This window comes from Prunus avium, chromosome 7, assembly GCF_965620075.1.
Source record: "Prunus avium chromosome 7, drPruAviu1.hap1.1, whole genome shotgun sequence".
Classification (NCBI taxonomy): domain Eukaryota; kingdom Viridiplantae; phylum Streptophyta; class Magnoliopsida; order Rosales; family Rosaceae; genus Prunus; species Prunus avium.
The window spans coordinates 35,721,572-35,747,444 of NC_142290.1; the positions used below are offsets into that span (position 1 = coordinate 35,721,572).

General features: G+C 37.0%; 4 protein-coding genes across 15 annotated transcripts; 2 read left to right on the forward strand and 2 right to left on the reverse strand.

The window, feature by feature from the left end:
- The first annotated feature begins 611 nt into the window (after positions 1–611).
- Positions 612–3,938, forward strand: NAP1;3 (nucleosome assembly protein 1;3). 4 transcript variants are annotated; one of them, XM_021949237.2, is made up of 12 exons: positions 613–830; positions 921–964; positions 1,109–1,204; positions 1,613–1,705; positions 1,989–2,070; positions 2,164–2,225; positions 2,314–2,498; positions 2,630–2,807; positions 2,894–2,937; positions 3,067–3,274; positions 3,383–3,400; positions 3,578–3,938. In XM_021949237.2, the coding sequence occupies exons 1-12, from the start codon at positions 782–784 to the stop codon at positions 3,644–3,646; spliced, it is 1,128 nt and encodes a 375-aa protein (XP_021804929.2). In that variant the 5' UTR covers positions 613–781; the 3' UTR covers positions 3,647–3,938. The 4 variants fall into 4 exon arrangements, with proteins under 4 accessions (XP_021804930.2, XP_021804929.2, XP_088100494.1 ...); XM_088244368.1 differs by having other exon boundaries at positions 613–827; XM_021949238.2 differs by lacking the exon at positions 3,383–3,400 and having other exon boundaries at positions 612–830.
- A 553-nt stretch (positions 3,939–4,491) lies between these two features.
- Positions 4,492–8,795, forward strand: RECA2 (recA DNA recombination family protein). Of its 2 annotated transcripts, none has more exons than XM_021949359.2 (8): positions 4,492–5,605; positions 5,775–5,832; positions 5,975–6,192; positions 6,370–6,457; positions 6,856–7,037; positions 7,279–7,425; positions 7,676–7,810; positions 8,076–8,795. In XM_021949359.2, the coding sequence occupies exons 1-8, from the start codon at positions 5,549–5,551 to the stop codon at positions 8,445–8,447; spliced, it is 1,257 nt and encodes a 418-aa protein (XP_021805051.2). In that variant the 5' UTR covers positions 4,492–5,548; the 3' UTR covers positions 8,448–8,795. The 2 variants fall into 2 exon arrangements, with proteins under 2 accessions (XP_021805051.2, XP_021805052.2); XM_021949360.2 differs by having other exon boundaries at positions 4,495–5,605; positions 6,856–7,028.
- A 1,394-nt stretch (positions 8,796–10,189) lies between these two features.
- Positions 10,190–13,924, reverse strand: LOC110749208 (basic helix-loop-helix (bHLH) DNA-binding family protein). 2 transcript variants are annotated; one of them, XM_021949262.2, is made up of 8 exons: positions 13,273–13,922; positions 13,036–13,158; positions 12,780–12,885; positions 12,664–12,678; positions 12,481–12,543; positions 11,593–12,387; positions 11,072–11,482; positions 10,190–10,685 (listed from the first exon to the last, which is right to left on the reverse strand). In XM_021949262.2, exons 1-8 carry the CDS (start codon positions 13,386–13,388, stop codon positions 10,599–10,601), a joined length of 1,716 nt encoding a protein of 571 aa, XP_021804954.1. In that variant the 5' UTR covers positions 13,389–13,922; the 3' UTR covers positions 10,190–10,598. The 2 variants fall into 2 exon arrangements, with proteins under 2 accessions (XP_021804954.1, XP_021804955.1); XM_021949263.2 differs by lacking the exon at positions 12,664–12,678 and having other exon boundaries at positions 13,273–13,924.
- A 2,974-nt stretch (positions 13,925–16,898) lies between these two features.
- On the reverse strand, positions 16,899–25,351 carry LOC110749207 (uncharacterized). 7 transcript variants are annotated; one of them, XM_088244238.1, is made up of 7 exons: positions 25,181–25,351; positions 24,250–24,325; positions 23,968–24,029; positions 23,517–23,603; positions 22,808–23,311; positions 19,217–20,801; positions 16,899–18,312 (listed from the first exon to the last, which is right to left on the reverse strand). In XM_088244238.1, the coding sequence occupies exons 5-7, from the start codon at positions 23,172–23,174 to the stop codon at positions 17,142–17,144; spliced, it is 3,123 nt and encodes a 1,040-aa protein (XP_088100364.1). In that variant the 5' UTR covers positions 23,175–23,311; positions 23,517–23,603; positions 23,968–24,029; positions 24,250–24,325; positions 25,181–25,351; the 3' UTR covers positions 16,899–17,141. The 7 variants fall into 7 exon arrangements, with proteins under 7 accessions (XP_088100364.1, XP_088100365.1, XP_021804950.2 ...); XM_088244239.1 differs by having other exon boundaries at positions 23,968–24,054; XM_021949258.2 differs by lacking the exon at positions 23,968–24,029.
- Between the last annotated feature and the right edge of the window lie 522 nt (positions 25,352–25,873).

The window sequence follows — 25,873 nt, forward strand, 5'->3', positions numbered from 1 at the left end:
ACTTACCATGATTTCCCATGGAAAACAAAAATGAAACACAAAATGGATGGAGGGTTTTATTTTCCCCCGTATTTTCACATGAGGTAAGAAACTTTTTTCCAAATATGGACTTACTAAACATGAGAAATGAAATAATTTATCATTCTCAAGCCCCTTTCACGCATCCACCTTTTTCTTGCGAATCATCTCTTCCCGCGAACCACCATTTCCCGCGAATTAAACACCTCCACAAACCACTAGAAAATCAAATTCGCCAACCATTATGATTAGTGACTATTTCTCCCCTCTACACCCTCAACTTACATCTCATGCAAATCCATAAAGCTCTCCAACAATCTCAAATTTGAGATATAATTCTTATTGAAGGAGCTCACGAGTTTAAATTTATTACACGAAAATCCTTTAATAAATAGAAAACATATGGGCAAATTTATTTTTGACCACCAAAAAACCAGCCAAATGTATCCATTTTGTTTAGAGATCTAGATTCAATAATGCCCAAAGATTTAAAAAATCAATTATGAAAAATGTAGAAATTAATTATAAAAAATATGGGACAGCTCATCACACAGTGTACCACTACCATCCATAATAATAAAAAGAGAGAGAGAGAGAGAGAGAGAGAGAGGAGGTGTGTTAGGGTTTAAAAAGAGGGAGCAAAGGATTAAACGGAGACCGCGTTTTGAAAGCTCTCTTTACACTTTGCCTCCCCTCACACCGGTTCTAGGGTTTTAGCTTTGCCGCCTTCTTCTATCTCCCCCTCTCTCCCTCTGCAATCACAATGAGCAACGACAAGGATAGCATCAACATGTCTGATCTCGCCGCTGGTGGTACTCTTTCTCTATCTCTTTCTCTTTGTTTCTCATGCTTGGTAATCTGATGTGGTGATCTTATACTGCTTTTCATTTTTGTCTCTGTAGCTCTGAACGAAGAGGATCGAGCAGGCCTCGTTAACGCTCTTAAGGTCAGTGCTTTATCCCCAGTCATCAATAGACTCGTTAAATTTTCAATTTTATGTATCGATATTTGTTTTTTATTTGAGTAAATTGTTTTTGGGGTTTAAGTCTTTGTTTGGCTGATAGGGTTTGGGTTTTTTGTGTCTTCGCAGAATAAGATACAGAGTTTGGCCGGGCAGCACTCTGATATCCTCGAGAGTCTCTCTCCTGTAGTCAGAAAGCGTGTTGATGTTCTTAGAGAAATACAGGCATGATTCTCTCTCGCTCTGAAGCATGTAGTTTGGTGCTGTACTTTGCTGGTCTAAGTCTTTGATTGGCTGATATTTGTTTGTTTGTCTTTTGGTTCATTGATTGATTATATTACACTCTTATTTCATTTATAAGTTTATTTGGTAACAATAATTCTGACTTCTGATTGATATGATGGGTTTCTGGTTTATAATTTACGTTTTGAGTTTGAGTTGGGGGTTCTCTTAGAATTTTGCAAAATATTCGTTGTAATTGACAAAATGATTGGAGTCAATTTGTCATCATGTGGTGGTATTTGTTGAATGGAACTTGTTGATCGCTCTCTTAGTATTATTTGACGAAAAATGAAAAAAGGTGTGCATATTATTTAGACGTGTGAAACTTGCTGAGCCGTTCTCAACTTGCAGACTCAACATGATGAATTAGAAGCAAAGTTTTTCGAGGAGAGAGCAGCCCTGGAGGCCAAGTATCAGAAATTGTACCAGCCTTTGTATAGCAAGGTATGTTTTACATACTGCACTGGCATATGTCTTATATCATGAAACATGAAGAGTTCATCTGTGAGATGTTCTTTGTTTCCTTTTCATAGCACATAAGGCTAGGTGGTTTAGTGGCTTGCCACTAGTCTACCTAAGCAAGGTAGCAATGGCACCCCTGGCCTGTATTAGTGTGTGCTCGTCCTTGCTGCGTTGCTTTTTTTATTGCATTATGAATGCTGTTTGCTTATTTTCATTTCTTTGCATGCCCTTGGTTTTAAAATAAATTGTACTGATCACTTGACAGAGATACGAGATCGTAAATGGTGTTGTTGAAGCTGAAGGAGCTACTACTGAAGCAGCAAGTCAAGAGGATAACGCTGCCGAAGGTACAATCTTGATAGTTTTGCAAGACCAATATTAGCTTTTATTTAATGTGCGAAACTTGTTAGTTTCTTGACTTTGCTTTTGCATTTTTACAGAGAAAGGAGTGCCTGATTTCTGGCTCAATGCAATGAAAAACAATGAAGTTCTAGCTGAGGAGGTAGTCATTTGTGCATAATGTTTCTCATTTATGAAGTTTATGTTGCTGTTTGTCAAATAAACTGTTTCGTCTTATCCTGTGATATCAGATTACTGAGCGTGATGAAGGGGCCCTTAAATATCTTAGGGACATCAAGTGGTTTAGGATAGATAATCCTAAGGGGTTCAAACTTGAGTTCTACTTTGACACCAACCCCTTCTTTAAGAACTCTGTCTTGACAAAGATATATCACATGATAGATGAAGATGAACCCATTCTTGAGAAAGCAATAGGGTAAGTTTGGTTCCTACATTGCCTTTATGCTAAATAGTTTAGTTCCTTATTTCGTACTTCTGTTACCAAGAAGTCAGGTGCATTTCAGTTTTACTTTATTTTACATTTGACTGTTACTTGATGCTTTGTAGGACGGAGATTGAATGGTATCCGGGAAAATGTTTGACACAGAAGCTCCTTAAGAAGAAGCCTAAGAAGGGATCTAAGAATGCTAAGCCAATCACTAGAACTGAGAATTGCGAAAGCTTCTTCAACTTTTTTAGTCCACCTCAAGTTCCTGAGGACGACGAAGATATTGAAGAAGATGCTGTAAGAGACGGTCTTCTTTACTTTTTGTTTCCTTTAAAGACTTTTGGCCGTTTGTGGTGTCTTATTCGTTCCCTTTTTATCAACAGGCTGAGGAACTACAAAACCAGATGGAACAGGATTATGACATTGGGTGAGTTCATACTTTCTTCTATCCATTGACAGATTTCTGAACTCTGCTACTGCTAGATGTTTTGGGAATTTTGTAATTGAGTACTTTGTTTAATTTTTTTCTTCTGTTATTGGCATCGTTATTTTGTAGGTCTACCATTCGAGATAAGATCATCCCCCATGCTGTTTCATGGTTTACGGGAGAGGCTATCCAAGGAGATGATTTTGGAGACTTGGAAGATGATGAAGACGATGACGTTGAAGATGAAGATGATGATGAGGATGATGAGGATGAAGACGAGGACGAAGATGATGATGAAGATGATGAAGATGAAGATGAAGGCAAAACCAAAAAGAAGGTGTAGTATTTTTCAAATTAGGATGAACTATTTCATCTTCTTTTTTAATTATTTCAAAATCTGAAATGATGCTTGTTTTTCTGTCAAATTTACGGAATTCTGTTGCAGACATCAGCTGCTCACAAGGTATTTCCTTTTTGTCATATATTTTCGCCAGATTTACAGTGACCCCTCCAAAAGGAAACAAATATTGAAAATACTGGCTTGCCTTAAATTTGTTTATTGGTCCAACATCTTCAACTTATTTTGTCTAAAATTAACTTTTCGTTTGCGTGTCCTGATCACTCGTTTTATGTAATGTAGAAGAGTGGAAGAGCACAACTTGCAGACGGTCAGCAGGGCGAGCGGCCTCCAGAATGCAAACAGCAGTAGAATATGATTGTTTCCGAAAGGCGGGTTGAGTAGCTGAGCGTTCTCATTGGACCTTCAGACTGTTTTGATAGAAAATGGTGGCTGGTCATTTTTGTATGATCAATATATTTTTACCTCTGTATGATGAGTGATAGTCGGAGTGTTTCTCTTTTTATTTTTACCTTAAGTTGGTCTAGAGGGGATGTGATAAAAAAGATGGTTTGGATGGCATTGTGATTTATTTATTGGTATTTGATGGACAACGTTTTTAGTACCCTATTAATGGTATGTGTAATTTTTTTTGGTTCTTTTATCTCAATTGATTTTTTCCTTTTATCTTGAGGTTTTTTGTATGGAGCCTTTTTTCTTGAGTTGGTAAATTATAAGACGTGGCTTTTTAGCCTGATTGTGTAGTGGCTGGCCTGCAATCTACAAGTTTAATGCAATGACATTTTAATGGAAATAAAGAACACGTATCATATAACGTATCTAATTTAGTCTTTTCAACTCCTACAAATAGTCTCTGAAACCTCAGGAGGTGTTCATGTAATTTTTTAGACATGAGGGGTTTTTTTGTAAAATACAAGAAACCTCAAAGGTGTTAGTATAAATAACTCATAATATATATATATATATGATAATAATTTGTTATTAATAGGGTGAGATTGTAGGAAAAAGCCCATCGTATTTATTTACATAGTCCAATTTTCTTGTTACCAAATCTCCGGTGCCCCTGTTTCCTCCTTAGTTTTGTGACATGTTGCACTATGCTAACTATCTTCATCCCTTTATGTAAAAATAATAATTACAATATATTAAAATACATGTTTGACAAAAGAAACTGAAGTAAAAAAAAAGTTCCCAGCACACGATGACCATCCAACCCCAACGACGAAGCGTCCCTTTCCCCCTATTTCTCACCAAATTTCCGGCCTAATAGAACATATTTATGTCGTTTGACTTAGATCCTCCATCAACCTTATGGATTGTTCTTCCTTGGAGGAAGCAATCATGGGAAAAGTCAAGGTCGCGATGGAGTAGCCGCAAGAGTGTTGAGCTCGCGATGAAGCTTGATGGCGTCTTCGAGGCAGACTTGTGGATTCTAGATCTGGTGTGGCAGTGCGAAGGGAGAGATAGGAGAAAAGGAGGGTGTGCTTGTTGAAATAAAGAGACCACAATAATTGAAGGCAAATTTGGATCTATATCTGTTGGCACCGCATGGTGGGTGGCGGAGAAGATGAATGGATTATGCTTGTGAATAAAATTATTTTAATATTCTAATATTCTTTAATACAAATAACAATTAACATAGTTGCCGCCGCTGAGGTTGGGTTGTGGAGGATAGGGGTTGCCGTCGTTAGGGTTGGGTGGTGGTCGTGTGCTGGGTGGCTGTTGAAGTTCGATGGGTGGGTGTTGGGATTTTTTTTAACTTCAATTTTTTTTGTCAAACATGTATTTTAATTATTACTTTTAAATAAAGGGATGAAGAGAGTTAACAAAGTTAAATTAGTGTTAAGTTGTGTGCCACATGTCACAAAACTAAGAAGAAAACAGGGGCACATGGAATTTGGTAACAGGAAAATTGGACTCTTATTTACAATACGCGGGCTCTCATCTCCCTCGTAATATCCGACGTGTAAATTCCCAATCCTAAATTAATAGAACGAAAGGTCGAAAGCCCAAACAGTCAGCTCTTCACTCTGCGACACTCAGCATTCAAAAAGGAGGGAAAACAAACCCAAAACCCTAAAACCCAGACTCTCCCTCTCCCTCTCTCTTTCCCTCTGCCCCTTCGTATATGCATGGCCTAGCATATTTTTCTAAATTGATTTTTCGGCTAGGTTTTGCCTTGCTTTGCTCTTCTCTTATTTGATTCTGGAGAAGCTGGGCTGTGGAGGCTTGGAAACTCGGAGGTTGTTGCGTATGGCAAGGCTTCTCCGAAACGCTCTTTCTATGAAACGTTTTCTATTCCCACCACAGGTTTGCCATTTCTTCATTTTGTGCATTTTTAGTTGTCTGTTTGGTCGCTGAGAAAGTTGGGAAAACAGTGTCTGAATCGCAAATGGTTTATTTATTCGGATACAGAAAGTTAAAACAGAGTTATTCCTTTAGAGCTTCGTGCATCTAATTTTTTTTTTTTGTTTTGCAGGTGCATCGGAGAGGAATATTGGGGCCATCTACTCAGCTTTGCAATTTTTCTTCTAAAGGTGATTGCTTCAAGTTTTCTTTCGTTTTTTGATTTCTTCAATAACTTTGTTTAGGAAATGTTAGTTTTTGTTATTTGTTTATTTTTCTGAGACACTGTTTGTGCGCCTTATGATTTATAAAAACGTGAATTGGTCTCTGAAGGCAGAAAGAAACCTAAGTCAGATGGAAGTGACTCCAATGAAGAGAATATGTCCAAGAAAGATTTAGCCCTGCAGCAAGCCCTGGATCAGATTACATCCTCATTTGGAAAGGGATCTATAATGTGGCTTGGTCGGTCCGCCTCTCCTCGACAGGTCCCCGTGGTATCCACGGGTTCTTTTGCTCTGGATTTAGCACTGGGAACTGGTGGATTTCCGAAGGTATTATGCAAAACATAATCAGTTGAATGTTTAGGGTCATTATAACTGGTCATTTGTTGTCTTGATCACACATGACTGTTTTTGTGCATAGGCTGCTAGATGCACAGATTTGACCTTATACATCACTTTTGAATATGTATTAGCTGCTTGTGATTTTCATTCATTGAACTTCTGTAGGGACGTGTTGTAGAGATATTTGGTCCTGAGGCTTCTGGGAAAACTACTCTTGCTCTACATGTAATAGCCCAAGCACAGAAGCAAGGAGGTTAGACTATGGAATTTGTTACTATAATTTAGTGGTACATTAACATTTTGCACATCCTATATAGAACATGGTATGGCTATTGTATGTGAAAAATACTCTTTCTTTTTCGTTCTTTCTTTCAGTTGTTTATTCTATGTGAACACGGCACTACCACACACACATCTAAATTGTGTTTCCCAATCATCTCCTGAGTTTCTTGGAGTTAGAACAGTTGTATCCTGTAAAAAATTTATATTTATCCATATAGGAGATACCTAAATATCAATTAAGCTCTAATGCTGGTGTAGTTGTAAAATTTAGATTTGTTCATGATCTTGAGTTACCCTGTTGATGCTAAAGTGTTTTCTTTTGGCTGCTGTTATGATATTGAGTTCCTTTTTTTATGCAACTTTATGCAGGGTACTGTGTTTTTGTTGATGCTGAGCATGCCCTTGATCCTTCACTGGCTCAGGCTATTGGGGTAAACACTGAGAATCTGCTTCTCTCGCAACCTGATTGCGGTGAGCAAGCCCTCAGTCTTGTAGACACTCTAATCCGGAGTGGTTCAGTTGATGTTGTAGTTGTTGACAGTGTAAGTAAGGTGCTTTTCAGTAACATTATATTGTCATGGTAAACTATCCATGTTGACTTTTCCATTGAAAATTAAGCATGCTTCATGTGTTCGTACAAAACCTCTTTGGTTTTGGTTCTCATTGAATGTTTTCCCCATCATATCATCTCAAGAGGCTTTTATAGATTTTACTTTTACAGCCAGATTTTTTTGTCTTTTACATTGCACGGTAGCTTGTCTGGGTGGATGAATGGTTTTCACATGATGACAGGTGGCTGCCCTTGTGCCTAAAGGTGAACTTGACGGTGAGATGGGTGATGCTCATATGGCTATGCAGGCTAGATTAATGAGCCAGGCGCTTCGCAAATTGAGTCACTCTTTGTCTCTATCGCAGACAATATTAATCTTTACAAATCAGGTATTAGTGTGATTCATTTTTATATCTGATACAATTTTAATACAATTTACAAACTTTATCATTTTCTGTTGTACAGTTTCACTTTGACTTGTATGGTTTAAGTTTTTGTACATAGTCTATCCTGAACTACTTTCTGAATTTGGTGGCTTTTGTAATGTTGAAATAGTAATCTGATATTCTCCATCTCATTGAAAGATGTGGATATTTGTTCAAAGGTCAGACTTCTGCAATTGATTGTGTTTATCTTCAGGTGAGGTCGAAGATTTCTACTTTTGGAGGATTTGGTGGGCCAACTGAAGTTCCTTGTGGCGGCAATGCTTTGAAGTTTTATGCTTCAGTGCGACTTAATATTAGGAGAATAGGGCTTATCAAGAAGGGTGAAGAGGTAGGTACCAAACCATCTGTCTATCGTGCCGATGAATTAGAACTTTATTAGTGGAAAGAAGTAGTTTCCCTGGTAGCCATTACCCATTAATTAGAACTTTGAATTGGTCTTGAATACCATTTAATGAGACCCTGAAAAATAACCTGAATCTTAGTAATATGGCTTACATTGTTATCCGTTCTTTTTTGTTTTTGTGCCCTTTTGGATTGGAGGATTAGATGCTATGGTTATGCATACTTTTGAAAGAAATTAATTTGCTATGCAGACTTTAGGAAGTCAAGTTCAAGTGAAGATAGTGAAGAACAAACTTGCTCCTCCATTCAGAACTGTTCTTATAGAGCTGGAGTTTGGTAAGGGTATATGTCGCGAATCAGAGATCATAGATTTGGGAGTGAAAAACAAATTCGTCACAAAGTCTGGCTCACATTATAATTTAAATGGTCAAAATTTCCATGGCAAGGATGCTCTGAAAAGGTTTTTGGCCGAGAATAACACTGCTATGGAAGAACTTACAAAAAAGCTTAGGGAGAAGCTAGTAGATGTTGTGACAGACAATGAAGCAGGAACAGAACCTATGGAGGAAATTGTTTCACCTGATTCTACTGATGAAGATGCAGTTACGGCAGTCGGAACGTAAGTGTTCAGATGGCCTCAAACTGCAGAGTTTTAGTTTTACTTGTTTTTCCTGCGGGCTTCAATGCTCTACGGGGCTATCTCCAGCGCATCAGCTGGAAAGTTGGAACTGTCGAGGAAGCCGTTCAGAATCACTTGCTCTCCTTGTAAATTAATATTATTTGTTAATCAGTAATCACTATGGGTGTAGTGAAATTTTGCGGGTTCGAAGGGGGCAATTTTGGGAGGATGCAGGGGTCGGTTTTCAAATTTCCAGGTTCACCCTAGCTTGTTATTACATGTTGAGCTACATTTTGTATGTCAGCGTTGTCAATGTTATATATCAATTTTGTTTACCAAAAGAAATTTAATATATTGTTGAGCTGATGACGAAGACGTACGGAGGCTTATCATACACCCTATAGGTAGCATAACATTTACCCATCAGATGATCCAATAAGAAATACCATCAACAAATAGAAAACATTTACTCTGTTTTGCATGTTTATTTTTATTTTTGGTATAGTGTTGTGTTGAACTTTTAGTGCCCGTTTGGCATTGCTTATTTGGGGTGATGAGTGATTTTTTAAAAATTTTGGGAAGCTACGCCCGTTTGGTAAATTATGAGAAAATCATTTATTGTTAAAAATTGCTGTGAGAGAAAGCTATAAGGGAAATCAGATAATGAGGTGCTTTCATTTTCTGATTATGCATGAATCAGTTTCGAAGAGGTGCTGAGTTTAATGATTATGCGGCAATCATTCTCTGATTATGCGGGAATCGATACAAACACTTTTAACAAAAAGTTTATTAAATGCCAAACTGCTTTCTCTTACAGTTTATTTCTCTCACAGCAAATTTGACAGTGATTATTTTCACAACACAGTAATGCCAAACTAACAGTCATCATTATATTTAATTGAGGTGACATATAGAGAATACAAGTCAAGCAGATGTTAGTGGACATGATTCCGATCCGATCCCTCCCAAATTGCCGACACTATCCAGAATCTTGGAAAGGAAAGCTTCCAACTTCCAACTTCCAAGTGCCAGTGGTACAGGAAATATACAAAATGGGCAGCTAGAGCCCTGGCCCAGAATATTTTAGATGAATGAATTTGACCAACTTGTGACCTCAAATTTTAATTTTCCACATTAGGTAGAGCACTTCAACCCTAGAAAGGTTCATATGCTTATATACATATAAAGAAGAGTCAAAACCGCCGTCTCGAAGGGCTTTACTGATTCCTGTGAAGAAAAGTGATTGACTGGCCTTGAAATTTCAAGATAGATAATATTGTTGCCCACCAAAAAGACCAAAGACAAATGGGATTTTATTATTAATTTCTAGGCTAGATTAATATTAATAATATGCGATACATGAACCTAACCGCAATCTCAACATCAACCTCAAACACCCAGCATGACGTGGCATATGTTATTATGGTTTTGGAGAAAACATTGAGAAAGTGAATTTTTGATGTCGGACCAAGATGTGTTGTTCTTTCTAACTTTGTATCGATCAAATCTTTAAACAATTGTTGGAGCTAGTTCGTTCGTGGCGGTTACTTTCATGGTTTCTTCCTATTTGCAGTCAATTTGGGCAACACATCATTTCGTACAAGAAACAAAATTGACGTAAGAACCCACATAAGACCCCCAACAAAGGAAGAAGATAAAACAAGGACTTTTATTTGGTGGGCTTGACTCACCCCAACTTGGCTTGGTGGATGGATGTCCCAACAAAGCCATTCATAGCGACTCCCATGCCATAAATCTTTATATAACTAATAGATGTTTAAACTAAATAATACAATAATTTCTATACATTATACTATTCTATTTTATTGGTTACTTTTCTCACGACTCGAACCTAGAACCTAGAACCTAGAAACTTTTCTGAAAAAGCAATTGCTCTATAACTACTATATCAGTAGATGCTTTGCAAAGAAGCGGCTATTAAAATTGTACAAATGAGGCACAAAATATGAATGGAATGGACGGTGATGATGTGTTCGGTCGTCTAATCTAACGGTGGAGATTGACGGATGTGATAGGGTCAAAATTTAAAGGCATCCATGGCCAAAAGTAGAAGGGGCATCCATCCATGCATGCATATATCAAAATCTTGACTAGTCTAGTCCTAGCTGTGTATATTGGAACGTGTAGAGAGAAGTCATTGATTGCGGCAATTATTCAATGCCAAGTCAGCAACCACCCTTCTCACTGCTTCCTGGAAGGCAGCCTCGTCCCATTCGGTCCCCTATAAAGTTATAAACAACAAAAGAAATAATTAATATTTACTCAGTTGCTTTCTAATTTCCTATATATATATATATAACAAGTTAACAACCAAAAGACAACTTAAAATTTGAATATTATTAATTATTGGTTATGAAAGTTAACACAAACCCTAAAGATTTCTATTTATAAATTTTTAGTACAAGCGATTTGGGGAGGGGGTTTAGGAACCCTAAAGTTTTTGTTAGGTCCTCGTTTTTGGCTGATATATATATTAAAACTTTAATACTATGGGGATTGCTAGGTCAATTACCTTCACACATGCTTCAGTAGAAGGGAACAATATAGTTGTATGAAATTGAGAAATTAAAAAAAATCAATAAGTACGTAGTTGTATTAATTACATACCTGATCAACTCTTAATCTCAAGATTACGCGGTTGACGTTAGAATCAGATCCTGACATCCAAGTATTGGCTTCCATGGACATCAAGCTTACATTGTTAACCTGCTTCAAGAATTCCAATATTCGAATCACCATATCTTCAGTGCAGCATTCTACTGATCTTAGAACCACTTGCAAGTCAAAAATTTGCTGATCTTGATCTGGGGTTGATTCGGATACTACTCGTGTAAGCGTAACACTAACTCTTTCATTTGAGGAGCCTGCTGCAGCTGCTGCTTCTTCATTATAAGCTTCTTTGGCAGCTGGAGGAAGCCTTGCCTCCAACTGTTGGTTTCTTTTACTAAGCTCAGCAACTTGAGCTCTCAAACTAGTCAAGTACTCCCTTGCAGTTGTAAGCACCGATGCTTTGTCTTTCTACATTTATAATAAAAGCCTAATCATTAATACTTAAAACCCGAGAGCTAAACCCTAAGCCTTAAACTCGCCTAATATGCGTTCAAACAAAAAAGTGTATGCACACATACCTTGGTTCCCGGAGGAAGCAGTGATTTCAATGTATGAAAGCTTTCGTTGAGCTTCTCACGCCTTTTACGCTCCGATATCATGTGATGAAGCTGACTGCTAGTGGGGCGAGTAGCTTGGATACCTTCGCGAAGTCTCATTAGATTCAAACTTCTCAAGAAGGAAATGGATCTCTTGAGCATGATTTGCTTGCGTACATTAGCGCTCGTCTGCGTTCTTGGGGCTAAAGGTGAGGAGTTGTAAGTCTTGAAAGCACTTGTATTTGGAGTGAGAAAGTGAGCAGTAGAAGAAGAAGGTGGAACATTAGTTTGTGGGGGTGGCTGATGTGAAGAAGAAGAAGAAGGAGAAGAAGAAGATAGAACTGCAAGGATGGCTCTTGTCATCGCGGCATCTTCAATCTCAGGGGCAGGGAATTGGGTGTTTCGTATTCGAGAAAATGCTCGCAAGGCTTGTTGATGAGGACTAGTAATGGAACTACTAATGATATTTAAGGGTGGCATTGGTTCTAATGAAGTAACAATATTAATAGGTTGCAATGGATTAGGAGCTGGTTGTGTAAAGACATCTGGGATATTAATGTGAGAAGAAGTAGTGGTGGTGGTTGGAATGTTGAAGAGGAGGGAGGAATATTCAGGGCTGTCCATGGTGGACAGTGATCTAAAAGATGAGGAGGAGGATGAAAGTGGGTTTTGCTGATCAGGATTATTTGGCCTGTTGGCAACTGCTGTATGTGGTGATAATTGTCTGGAGAAAGCTTCTGGCAACCAGTTTCTCATCATTTCCCTTTTTATGTTTATCTGCAAATTAAACAAAAACAATTGGATTAGTTTATTAGCATACAAGCTTAGTTTATTGATTTGCAGGGTGAGAATTGTTTGTGGTTTTCTTACTTGAGGCACATTTGAGAGGCCAAGCTCAATCTCTCCACTCTTGCACCCCATGAAAACTGCAGTCTGTAATTTTTAGGGAAAATTGCTAATTAAGAGAAAGGAACATCTGCATTTATATATTATAAAACTATGGCTCATGAATCAGAAAATTAAACCAAAATTGTGAATCAACAAGAAAAATACCTTAATCCTTGCTTCCTGTTACAAACAGATAAGGAATCAAGTATTAGCATGTAAAATGTAAGTGTAAACTTATTCTCTTTTTGAATTATATTTATCATCAACAATAGTAATTTTACCTGATAAAATCGCCTCTGTACACCGCTTGATGCCAGTCTTTGTAGTTCAATTTCTTGCAATTCGAGATTCGGAAGACTATTCCTGAAAGCGAATCCTGGAACACATCTGATCATATACATACATGCAGAAAAAAAAACTTATGAGAGCAATATATATACACATTGGAAGCTAATCTAGCTGGTTTAATTGGACTTGCTATATCTAGCTAGCAAAATTTAATTACAAAGTAGTTCTAGTACTGTCTGTCTGTCTTACTCATTTTCGACGACATTGAATATTGATTGCCGATACTCATCAAAAAGCCTCCGAGCCTGATTCCCAGAAGAAGAGCTTGGTTGATTTTCTTCATCATAGACACCATCAAGAAAGAATAAGCAGCTGCATGCATATATATAAAATATGTATGAGCTATAGTGGCCGCATTTATAAAGAGGGAGAGAGAGAGCGAGAGGGAGAGGGAGAGGGAGAGAGAGAGGTTTTGATGATGCATACTTAGAAGGAGGGGGCATATAGGACCATAAGCAGATGTAGAAGCAGCCAAAAGACTGCATGATGAGTCTAAGAAAACTGGCGCGAGAGCCTTCATCGAGCTGGAAGGCAGTGTCCATGTACAAAGTGTTTGATAAAATTGTTGCTGCAGGCTATAGGAGATCCAATCCCTCTGGATCTCCCTAGCTACACTGCAACAACCGACCTTTATGTCATTTCAGAAGACTAGCTGGCTATGAGTCTCTGGCCCTACCCAACATTTGTCCTCCTTATTTCATTTTGAATAATATGCAGAACACCATGATGATCTAGAAAGAATGAGAAAGGTCTTGACTAGAAAGGTGGTAGCTTTGGAAACTTATATATCTCTATGGGGCAATTAAGGATCTGTGATCAGAATCAGAATGGCAATAGTATGTATGTACAGAAGGTGATGTGGGGTTGGTACCTTTAACTATGAAAGAAGCTGGCAGAGAGATGAGAGAGATTTGAAAAGTAGGGATATGAAGAATATTAAAAGTAATCATTCATACTGGTGAGCGCAGAAACTGATTAAACAAGAAGAGAGGTGGGCACCTGCTGAGAGAGGGAAATATTTGTTTCTGGTTAGTGAGAACTTGAAAAGTAGGAAGGAGGACAACTTGAAAAGTAGTAGTACTAGTAAGCAAGAGAGAGAGAGAGAGAGAGAGAGAGAGAGAGAGAGAGAAGCAGCCAGGCAAGGGAAAAAGGGAAGGGAGCTGGTTAGAAAAGTAGTGGTCAAAGTCCACCCATGACTCAAGGAGGATGGATGGATGGATTATATGCTTTAACTAGTTGTACACAAGAATTTAAAAAGAGTCAAGGGAGAAGGCAGAGTGTCCTTTTCTTCCATTTTCCATATTTTTCCTCATCACCACATCTCTTCACAAGGTAAATATACAATATATTTTTGATCCACCAATGAGATTGGTTTCTGAATTTCACCATGTGTGTGTGAAAGCATTTTCCCAACACCTTCTTCTGTCACAATTTGGAAATTATTAAAGGGATCGATCGATGCAAATTTTTGTCTATAGCTTTGTGACGTTTGTCTCAGCTGTGTCAAACATAAGGGATATGTTTACAATTTAATTTACTCGAATTGTTTATATCCTTGTTTTCTTTCTAGATCACCATGCACAGTCTGTGTTTGATAAATTCTTCTGGCGCGTACCTAATATTGAATCTATACACAGAATCAACCGAAGCTTCTTTTAGATTTGGCACAGGTAGAGAGCTTACAGTGCCACATAAATGAGTTCACATGTCTACGAGGGCAGTTGAGTTTGACTAAATTGATTTAATCTACACCTTTTTAATACATATATTAGGGTAATTAAGAGCATCCGAGGTTAATTTCCTCCTCCTCCTCTCCTGATATCGCTCGTATAAAATATTTTAAAAAATTTCTAATCCCTATATTATTAACTAAAACATAATTGTCCATAGTTATTTTTTATTTAACATTTTGCAAGTTAACTTTGCATTTGGTTTATGTTATTAGAATAAAATTATTTTAGAGCTGAGAATGAAGATAATAAAACGTACCGGGGCTCAAATTCATAGTGAGTGTTAACGTGGCACATAAAATTTCTTCAATTTTTTTTAAAAGAATTATCAAATGAATATATATATTTTGTCTATAATCAATTTAGTAAAGTCCCATAAATTGATAACATAACAATTATAATATATTTTGTTTAATGAAGAAGAAAAAGAAAGTCCGGTTGGCTTGGCTCCACCTCCTGACATCTTAGATTCGAAAGCCAAATGCTTGACCGGCGCATGTTCTTGTTTCGTTGGTGACAAGTTGAGTCCTTGAATGGTGATTGTTAAGAGAAGCACAGCCACCAGTTTATATGAAGAAATGAAACCCAAACCAAACCAGCCAAAGTTTAATCAAGTCTTCTCATCCTTTGCAAAAACACTCATTTTGGGAGGAATAACTATCTTCAGCCAATAACATAATAACACGCGAAAAAGTTATCATACATATCATTGTATTATTGGCCGGGGATAGGAAAAAGTGCTATACCCATTACAACTATTATCATTGCGTCGTTGCGTTGTTTAATCAAGTCTTCTCATCCTATGGCCCTTGTAATAAGTATTATTTTATTGTGTCAAATCCATCCCTCTTTGCTTAATTAATTAAATGCAAAATGAACCAAGAATAGCTTCACGTCATGATAAATAATTTAATTTATTCATTCTTGACCTTTCACATTTGTATCGAATGGAGGGAGAGGATTCAAACTCTAATAAAACTCCTTAGACAATCTTGTTTTGTGTATTTTTTTTGTGTTGAAAGCAAGTGATTGTTTAAATTACAAAGGGATAAGAGTTTCTCACACGCAAAGTGCCATGGAATTGGCTTGTTTTATGTATTTTAATATTGTTAACTCGAACAAGTGGCTCAATGGCAAAGGGTGAGCATGACACGAGCCATAAATTCATACATTATAAGTTCGAACTCTCACAAACTCTGGAGTTTACATATACACGTGTTGATTTGCGAGTGATTGGTATATGAAGTTTATCCTAAAACCATCTGGCATCTACCCAACCCAAAAATAAAAAAAATAAAAAAGACAATCGTCAGGTTTTCTAAAAAATTACACTGGACTTGTGGTCCAACAATGGGCTTATGTCTTGGCTCTCCAGCCCAAATGAAATTACCATCTTCCACAATGATCAGATTAGGGCTTTGATTCCTTAAACAATTAAAGCTTGAAGCTGGATGTGTTGACCATGAATGTCCACATTGCTTACTAAAATGAGTTGCATGCAGATGCAGTGCAGCTAGGATATCAAACGTCCCTTTTATTTGGCATTTTGCAGACTTCAGACTCACATACAATTTCAGTCCACTATCACTCATTTGAGTCCAATTAGAGATGAGCACAAATACAAAGAAAAGATGAACGTAAAAATAGAAAGAATTATGCAAATGTCCCTATAAATATATAAACAACAAAAGAAAGAATTAATATTTACTCAGTTTCTTTCTAATTTCCTATATAATATATAGACTAACAGTTCTAATTTTGTTCCATTAAATCTACAACCACCAAAAGAAAACTTCAAAAATTTGAATATTAATTATTGATTGTGAAAGTTAACATTGCTCAATACTAAACCCTAACGTTTTTCTTAGGTCATTTTTTTTGGTTCCTAAATTTATATATAAAAACTTTATTACTAAAGCACCCCATGAAAACTGCAGTCTGTAATTTAGAGAGAGTGATAATTAAGAGAAAGGAACAGATGCAATTATATTATAAAGCTAATGAATCAGGAATTAGACCAAAATTGTGAATCAACAAGAAACATACCTTAATCCTTGCTTCCTGTTACAAACAGATAGAGAAATCGAAGTATATTAGTGATTTCTTGCACATAGACTACATTTTCGGAATGTAAAATGTTGTAATTTATTTTTAAATCATATTTATGATCTGTAACAGTAATTTTACCTGATAAAACTGCCTCTGTATACCGCTTGATGCCAGTATCTGTAGGTCCATTTCTTGCAACTACACATTGGGAAGACTATTCCTGAAAGCGAATCCTGGAACACATATTTACACATTGGAAGCCAATCAAATGAATTATTTTGAAAAGCCATTTCTTATAAATTAATCAGGATAGGAAAATCTAAATCAACATCCTGAATCATGGCTCCGCCTTTTACAAAAATCAAATCAGTAAACGAAACCTAATTTCAAAAAAATGATGCGTGACCAGGGATTACATCACTTAATTACTCAAGTTCTACATTTCCTAGTATCTATTCCGAATGTAGAAGATATATGCTTCATTGACTTGCTCTCACTCTTAATTATTTAAACCCTCTAGCTCTTCATCCTTGGCTCACTTGATTTCTTCAAGCTACCTACTATGCCATCAATTAGCTTGTCCTTGTTTTCACCAGAGTCTGCAACAAAAGAGTAGTTCTTTTGAGGTCTTTGCTTGCGGGCTTGGTTTCCTGAATAAGTACCACTCATGGGACCAACTCCAGATGAAACAGATAGCTTAGAAACATTTGTGAAATCAACCAAACCCTCAAAATTCTCTGACCTGTCCTTGCTACTTCCGCCATCCTTACCGCTGTACCACGAGTCAAGGATCTGCAATAGGGAGCTATCTTCCTTGTTCACTCTGGCCGCACCTTCTCCTTCTAACTCAGTTAAGGGCGAAGTCTCTCCTTCTGAATCTGACAAGTCATCTGAAAGGGATGGTTCATAATCAAAACCTGTTGATCCTATTGCCTTCCTCCTTGATGCTACTTCCACTTCATTTTTTTCCGATGTGTTGGCGACAGGGCCCAGCTCTTCCCATGGTGAGTTGCTAACATCATCCTTGGTTGACGCATCAGATAATTCACTATCTGAATTAGCCATTGTATGACTGACAGTCTGTTTTTGGATATTATGGACATAACTGTCCATATCAAACATTTTTGGTGTCTTACAAGCAGGAACGATGTAAGAGGACTCTACTTTAACACCAGGCATCATTTGTAACAGGGATGCCAACTTTTCATAACCAAGCATATGCAAATCAAGGTGGTAGCCATACCTATCAAGAAACAACTTTCTGAATAAGACCATGTTATATCCTTCCGGGTACTCTTTCAATATTTCATTTACAAGCTTTTGGCAGTCGGCTATTATGTCAATTCTACACCTGTCGGAGGGTTTCTTTTTAATGGCAGGTAGTGAAACTCCACTATGAGGAATATTCCGACATTTTTCCTCTCCATCATGTTCTCGTGATCTTTGTATGTCATGTTGTGATGGTTTATTCAAAAAGATGGATGTCGACCTATTTGTATCATTAGAATGATCTAGAGAACTCTTTCCATCGCGATAGGTAAGTTTGAATGGTGACGTCTGGGAGGGGCTTTCTTCCACCCATTTTTTTTCTGATATTAACAAATCTACCAAGTGAACGAGATCACCTTTGCTGAGAGATCTAAGAAACAAAGGTCCTTCCTTCTGAAGATTCAGTGCCATCTGTTCCCTGTAACAATTGAAGGCACAAGGATAACATTAAGATACAAGTTTAATAGCAACTTCTGATGCAACCAAGTTCAAACAATAATATCAAAGAAAATCAGCAAAAGAATCAATTTGGGTTCAACTGTTCCATTGACTGGATATTTGAATATCAACTCTGGTATGAGCAAGGATCATTGAGAACTATTTAAAACTTAAGGAGTATGAAAGTATGTTGAATACAATCTGAGGTAAAAAAAGCCTATCTTCAGGTTTCTCATACTTTTTGCAATCTCGAAATGGACTGATCAATCTTGTATCCTCAATGAAAGAGTTCCTACACCCATAATTAAATTCTATTGCACCGCCTTGATGCAATTCATTCAACTCTAACATCAAAATTTTCTGCCTCATGGACAAATTCAGAATTTCAGATGAAGAATATGGATCCTTTTTTTCCTTCTTTAATGATTTCTAATTTGAAGAAATTATGTCAGTTATTTTCATTCCAAAAACATTGTAATATATCCAAGCCTTCTTAAGGGTTTAAATTTCATACATATACGCATATATAAGGAAATTCTCTCTTGCCAAACTTACAATCTGAAATTTGAATTCAGAGTACTACAACATACGTGCCAGATATTTTGCAAGAGAACGTTACCCTATGTACATACACAATATGTATTCTATTACAAAATCTAAGGACCTAAAGAATCAGACAAAAAATCAAGAAACATGTTAGCAAATTCCTAGTTCTAAAGTTGGACAGAATTATCCCTGTGACGAAATAAAAGGAAGTTGGGATCATTGTTTTTTAATCAAAAAAAGAATTCCACTACACAAAGTAACACAAACGTGAAGATTAGAACTCGGTGTGTGTATGTGTGTGTATAATTCTCAAAAAAGAATAAAGGAGTAAATGATACCTGGTCCTTGATTCGGAAGCAAGAACTGATACTTTAGGTGTGTCCATGAAAGATTCCATGTCGCGCCAAAATGAATCCGTCGAAAAGAGCATGTGCTCTTGAGAGTGAGTGTTCATCAGGTTCGGTCTGTCACAGGATTGATCACTCAATTTATCAGAGCACAGGCTACTTCTCCAGAATTTACACCAGTTTACTATCTGATCAAAAAACCCTTGACTTGTTTTAGATTTATTAGCATATACTTCATAACTTGTCGCAGTTTTGTTGTCCTTTTCTGATTCATTGTAGGATGAAGAAGATGAAACATGAGGTGCTTGATCAACGACCTGACTCGTTGATCCCACTAACTTTTCCTTATCTTTTCTTTGTCCAGAGTTACCAACAGAAGTATACTGTTTCACTGGAGTGTCATGGCCTTCCTTCTCAGTGACATTACCGGAAGTGTAATGATCTTCTTGACCATCATGGCTTCTAGTCCCTGAAACATTACCTCTATAGCCAAACCATTGTCTCCAAATCCACTTAAAATAACCCACCTCAGATGAAGAACCTTGTGCAACTGCTGGAAGAAAATGAAGCTCATTATCTTGTTCTTTAGCCACTTCGACAACATTTCCATCAATGGGAACTGAAGTTTTCACATTCTCAGTGCAAGGAGTGGATGGTGACTTCTCATCAAGTGCAGAAAGTTGTGGTTTTGCCGAAGACTTCACATTCTCAGGGGAAGGAGGCAATATTGACTTCCCATCCGATTTAGGTGAAAAGGGTTGTTGCAATTCTCTATTAGGGTCTTCCACATTTGATTCATGGGATACAGGTGATGACAACTTTCTATTTGCACCTACATTAATAGACTTGTCCTCACAATCTAACTGTGAGGCTAAACTAAGATCCTGGCCTCCATTATCACCAAATGATTCTGTGGACATATCTAGATTGGACTGACATGGTTCAGATGATTTTTCACTTCCACCACGTACAAGAAAGTTTCCATCACCTAACGATTGGACTTTTAAAATATGTGGAATTGATAAAAGAAAGCGGGAAAACTTTTTATACCCATAGAAGTCTCTATCTATACTCAGCTTACATTTCCCAAGCTCCATGCGAAGGTCTGTAATGGGGATTCCTTTAGGGTGTGACTTCAATATCTGACGAATTTGCTTCATGACTGCAGTAGGAATTGGACGAGGCTTAGAATCCGAACCAGGTTCAGACAACTTCTCAGTTTGTGACTGTGCTGGAGGCTCAACCACTGAGTACGGGTCTTCAATAGGTACCTTGTAATGGCCATACCAAGAACCATAGGGACCATCAGGTGGTTGGTTAAAATACTTTCCAGTGAGGTTTTCACCTGTAAGCAAAGCATGCCATGGCCACATGATACTTGCAGCACTGCAGAGGACACCAGGAGCATTTTCAGGACTTGCTAGCAATATATTGTAGTTGTTCATTCTTAACCGGTGTAAAATGGAAGCAAAATCCCTGTCACCAGAAATTAAGAAAAGATGTGCTGGTGGGGGATTTTGAGAAACCCAATACATAAGATCTACAAGAAGAGACCTATCAGCACTGTTCTTTCCACCTGCAATAACGAAAATATTTGCAACATAATATGGTTAGGATACAAGAAGAAAGTTGTATAACTGAATGTATGTCTGTGCGCAGACACAGATGGGAATGCACATGTTAAACCCATTTCAAGTTGAAATTTTATTTCAAACAGAAAAATCAGTAGTGAAATTTACTTCAGAAGGTACATTAAGCATTTACCACCAGTATAGCATCTTGCATAAAATGATGACATACATATCAAATACCTTTGGTGAAAAATTTATATATTCTGCATAAAAATATTAATAAATAAAAATACTTTCTTTAACAAGAACAACAACATGAAGAGAAATTTGCATCCTGACTTAGATTGCAAGTCATAAATCTTAAATGCTTTCTCTAACAAACCAGCAATGACTAACTTTGAACACAAACGAGCCCAAAGATAAAAGCACAGTCAAGATTAAATAAACTGTCACGTACAAGGATCCTAGATTTATATTCAGCAAATTAAAGTACAGTCTACTGTCCAAAAGAATTGCATATGGATCAAAGGCGATAGTTCAAACAGCAACACTTAAACATGTATAATAGAATACAAGTATTAGTTGACAATCTCATAATTAACCATATCTGCGATACTTGACTATTGGAATGTTATAGTTAACTATAAATGGATGAAGTTTACCATGATTAGAGACAGTCGACTCCGAGATCTGCAACTGTTAAAAATATAGCTATTCTTCATACTGGGAAGTACAAATACCCATGTTCCCATTTGAGGAATTGAGAGAGAGCCCTTGAGAAAACAAGACTTGGACACTTTATGCATACAAAGGGGTGATTAAATTTGAACATCTATTTACTTTATTACATATTGTGAGCATCGAAGAACAAAGCAAGTTACTGCTCCGATTGTGCAGTAATGCCAGGTCAACGCTACATTTATGCATACGCTGATAGCCATATCTAGATCTTTGTTTCTCTTTTCCTTTAATGTTTTTTTGATTTCATAAATTTTAGCACCTCATACTCATTTTGGTGACAACTAGAGCCCTAATACCATGTTAGACAGCCACTAGACCCTCAAAGAATTACACCTTTAACTGCTTAACTGTGTTCTCCTTTAGTGCTATTATTGGTCCCTATGTGCAGCCATAACGTGCTTCTTTTTTCTTTTTTGGTGTAATACTGTTTACACAACCTTATATCATCCATGAAAATTTGAGATTTCAAAAAATGTAATGTCCTTATATTTATCTAAGTTGCTGAAAGCAATCCTCCTTAAGTGTGTTTTTTTTTTTTGGGGGTTTGATTTACTTATTTTCACCTCATAACTTTGAGTAATAGTAAAAACAACCTTCACTTTTATCAAGAGAAACAGCAACAAAATCTAAGTCAACCATATCCTAGACGTGTTCGCTTAGATCTCTTTAAAAAATAAACATTTCTTCAAAAATTTAAACAGTATATCATTGCACTCAGTAACAACATATATTGTGATTACCATTGTGCTACCTTTAGCATTCTGCTGTGCTAGAGCTCAAGAGGGTCAGAATGTTTGGAGGTCTCATATGTTCACTTTTAGAACCTCAAAAGATCAGATATACAACTGCATTCCCCCAGATACTTTATATACAATTTTTTCACGCAATCTTCCACTTAATCAACCCCTGTCCCACCACTTGCACTCATAGGATACAATAAAATATGCACGTATGAGTATACTATAGGCTAATTTATTTCAGCATTGCACCACATAATTCCCAACTTCAATTCATTTGCAGCAACTTGTAAATTGAATTAAATAATTCACAAAAGAAAACAAAGTTGTTTCAGCATTTATCTTCCTCAATATATGAGCACTTTTTATATATATTTATTATAGAAATATATGGGCATACATACAAACAACTATATCTATGCAATTAAATCATTCATCTCATAGTCTGCACTCATACACCTTTCCAGCCATTGCAACAAACCTCACCACACAAAAAGAAATGATAAGCGGTTAAGTTGAAGAATCAGACTAACCGTGAGGAACATGAGTAAGATTGACCCCAGTGGAGGACAAGGCCTCCTGGTTAGCCCTTGACAACTGTAACATGTCGCCGAAAGCTGTGATCTGAATGGGACCCTTTATCCCATTGGCCCTGATAGCCGCGGTGATTGCATGTGCTACCTTGAACACGTTGACGCCAGCCGGCAAATGGCAGTTCTCAAAGTCCCACCAAACCGAAATCCTCACATTCCGAACATCCTCATCGTGGCGTCTGAAAGAATAGTTACTGTGAAAATGGTGAGCTGGTGAAGAGGTTGAAAAGTGGGAAATCTGAAGAAAAGGAGGAGAGAGCGAAGAGGAAGACAAGCAGTAGAGGGTTCTTGGAGATATGGATCTCATGGTGGGTAGGATGAGAGTTAGGTTAAAGTTTAGGGGAAAGGGTTTTGGGGTGGAAGAGGAAGACGATCTAAAATCTCTAGGCACGTGCTGTGCACTTGGATAAGCCTTGTTCCTCCATCCTTTTGCAATTGGTTATGCTATCATTAAAAAAACATATAATTAATTTGAAGTGCACCAATGCAATCCATTCATCATAGATTAATCAATTGTCATACAATAAAATTGAAACTAAAACTAAAGAATACCAATATATATCAATATATAGACAGCATGACATACAAGGATCTGATAAATACCATCACAGAACACGAGAGGAAAACCAAGATTTTAACTACAACTTACTCATATAAATTTGTAACATATAAGAATATCCAACTGGATATATTGGTGCATGATATGCTAATGTTCTCTAGATGCAGATAACGCTACCTAATTAAGAAAAACCATAAAAAGAAGGTCAGTGTATTGCACTTATTGTTACAGATTATCCATTAAAAATGCATGCTACAACTCACTAGTTTTTAGAGACATTTTCAACAATCAGTTCTTTTATGGAATCACACTCAAAAGCGCATGGGGTATAAATTAAGACATGCAGCTTTAACAAACAATCAGATGAAACGTATATTTTGTTCTTGCCTAGGTAGCAGCACTAGACTAATGGTCTTGGCATGCAAGTTGCAAATGGTTTATTTCATAACAAAGCTAAGCCTTGGAAAAATAGAACTGACCCCAAATTGAAACGTCATGTGAAAAGGGAACAGACAATTTCACAAAAGTTTTGCAACCATACCTTGTACAAATCCCCCATTAAAGTGTAAAGATGCTATTCAGAGATGTGGATGTAAATCCTGTCTTTATTAGAAAAGGGTTATGTTTCCTATATGGTTATAGAGAATGGTGATAAGAACACAACTGGAAATAGAAAATGGCAGGAAAATAAGAGAAAAGGAGTGCATCTTCAAGGAGGAGTCATGAGAAAAACTTAAAACACATGAGTCATTTCCAAATTGCCTACAGAAACTAAACAAAATTTGGTGAAAAGTGAACAAGCTATTAATGTATTGTAGCATACCACAATTCCACTTGGCCTTTGATTTAAAGGACTCGTCCCCCTTGATGCACGATGGATGGTATGCCTTAGGACAGCCCTTAACGAGTAACAATCCATTAAGCAATGCAAATCAGCACAAAGAACACATCCGCAAAATGAATTATCAATTTGATTGCCAATAAGGACATGAAATAACCAATAAATAAATAAACAGCACAGGACATGCTTCTTTTTTGGTAGAGATAGAGAGAGAGTTGAGACAGATAGTCATACAAAGAAAAATAAACTACAGAGTCTCATTAAAGCCAATGTATCGTTTGCAATATTGGTGTTGGACTTCATGCATTTCTCTAAGGTGTAAATAAGATTTCCCTCTTGAACAGATAGGGAAATTATTGCAACTGGCCTTTTTTAGGTTTCACCTAGCATTTTGCAATGAGTACCATATGTGAAAAAATCCATGGATTTAACATGTATACTTCTTGTTCTTGTTTGATAAAACCGATTTTTACTATTTCAACTTGCTTTTAAACATGGTTTTGCACCAATCTTAAAGTGAGAACATGTAAATTTTTCACAAGTGAGGAATCTAAATTTCAAAAGTGCTTTGAATTCCAAAGCATTAGATGAATCTGAATTGATAAGTGAATCAAAAATTTGACTATGGTTATGCACATTATTTCTCAGCTTGAAAAAGGAGTAGATGACTTGGTTGGTAGCTTTGCGAGGTTAGATAAGTTAAACCAGAACAACAAAGAAACCCAGAACAAAACCCAAACCCCATTGGAAAAGTGACCCCAAATACACAAAACAGACGAAACACATTTGAGATTCAATGATCAGAGTCCAAATTCCCAAGAAAGAAATGCTAGTTAACAATCAATTGGTACTGGGTAAGCACAATTGATAGTTCACTGTCCATGTCAAAACACAATTTGAAAAAGGCTCTTACAGTTTATCGACAGCGAAGACAAATCTTTGAAGACGAACGAAGATTTAACTACGATCGAAGATTTGCCTTGTTGAAGACCAGCGAAGATTTTGGCTTCGCTGTTGAAGGCGAGAGAAGACGAAGAGGGTTTAGGGTTTAGGGCTGGTGTTTCGGCTCGAGTCCGTGTGTTATTTTGGGCTGGTGTTAGTTAAAGCCCATGCTTATGTATAGTCGAGTTTCTAAATAAGCGTTTGGTTCAAGACGGGATTTGGTGCTAAATAGCCCAATCCTGTCCATAATACTGTCAAACAAACATGCCCTTATTGGTCTTTTTCTGTTGTAATTTTTCTCCCTATTAAAACATTCTCTCAAGAAAAAACCTGCAATTGGAGAATTGCATCAAATTCGATGATCATGGTGCACACATTTTAGAACTTGCATTGCAATTTGCATGCCCGGGTAAGAAAGAAACATGTTTCTCCTCTTTACCTTTTGATCAATAATTACCTGTTAAATTCATATATACAATGTGTTAACTGTAACGCCTCAAATCTTCCTCTTTATCCATAATGCATGCATATGTAATGTAATCCCCTTTGCAATGTAGGTCAAAAACACCACAGAAATCACTACAAATTGTTAGATTGTTAAATGAACGTCAACCCAAATTATTAAAACCCCTCAACTTTTCTTAATTAAATGCTTTTTTTTTTT

Excerpts from the sequence above, each read along its gene's own strand:
- RECA2 (XM_021949359.2), top strand. The coding sequence starts at position 5,549 with ATGGCAAGGCTTCTCCGAAACGCTCTTTCTATGAAACGTTTTCTATTC. Across the intron at positions 6,458-6,855 it reads CCAAGCACAGAAGCAAGGAG|GGTACTGTGTTTTTGTTGAT; the intron begins GTTAGACTATGG and ends AACTTTATGCAG. Across the intron at positions 7,426-7,675 it reads TATTAATCTTTACAAATCAG|GTGAGGTCGAAGATTTCTAC; the intron begins GTATTAGTGTGA and ends GTTTATCTTCAG.
- LOC110749208 (XM_021949262.2), bottom strand. The coding sequence starts at position 13,388 with ATGGACACTGCCTTCCAGCTCGATGAAGGCTCTCGCGCCAGTTTTCTT. Across the intron at positions 11,483-11,592 it reads TGCTTCCTCCGGGAACCAAG|AAAGACAAAGCATCGGTGCT; the intron begins GTATGTGTGCAT and ends TTATAAATGTAG. Across the intron at positions 10,686-11,071 it reads TGAGATTAAGAGTTGATCAG|GGGACCGAATGGGACGAGGC; the intron begins GTATGTAATTAA and ends ATAACTTTATAG.
- LOC110749207 (XM_021949256.2), bottom strand. The coding sequence starts at position 23,174 with ATGAGATCCATATCTCCAAGAACCCTCTACTGCTTGTCTTCCTCTTCG. Across the intron at positions 20,802-22,807 it reads TCTTACTCATGTTCCTCACG|GTGGAAAGAACAGTGCTGAT; the intron begins GTTAGTCTGATT and ends TCGTTATTGCAG. Across the intron at positions 18,313-19,216 it reads GCTTCCGAATCAAGGACCAG|GGAACAGATGGCACTGAATC; the intron begins GTATCATTTACT and ends CAATTGTTACAG.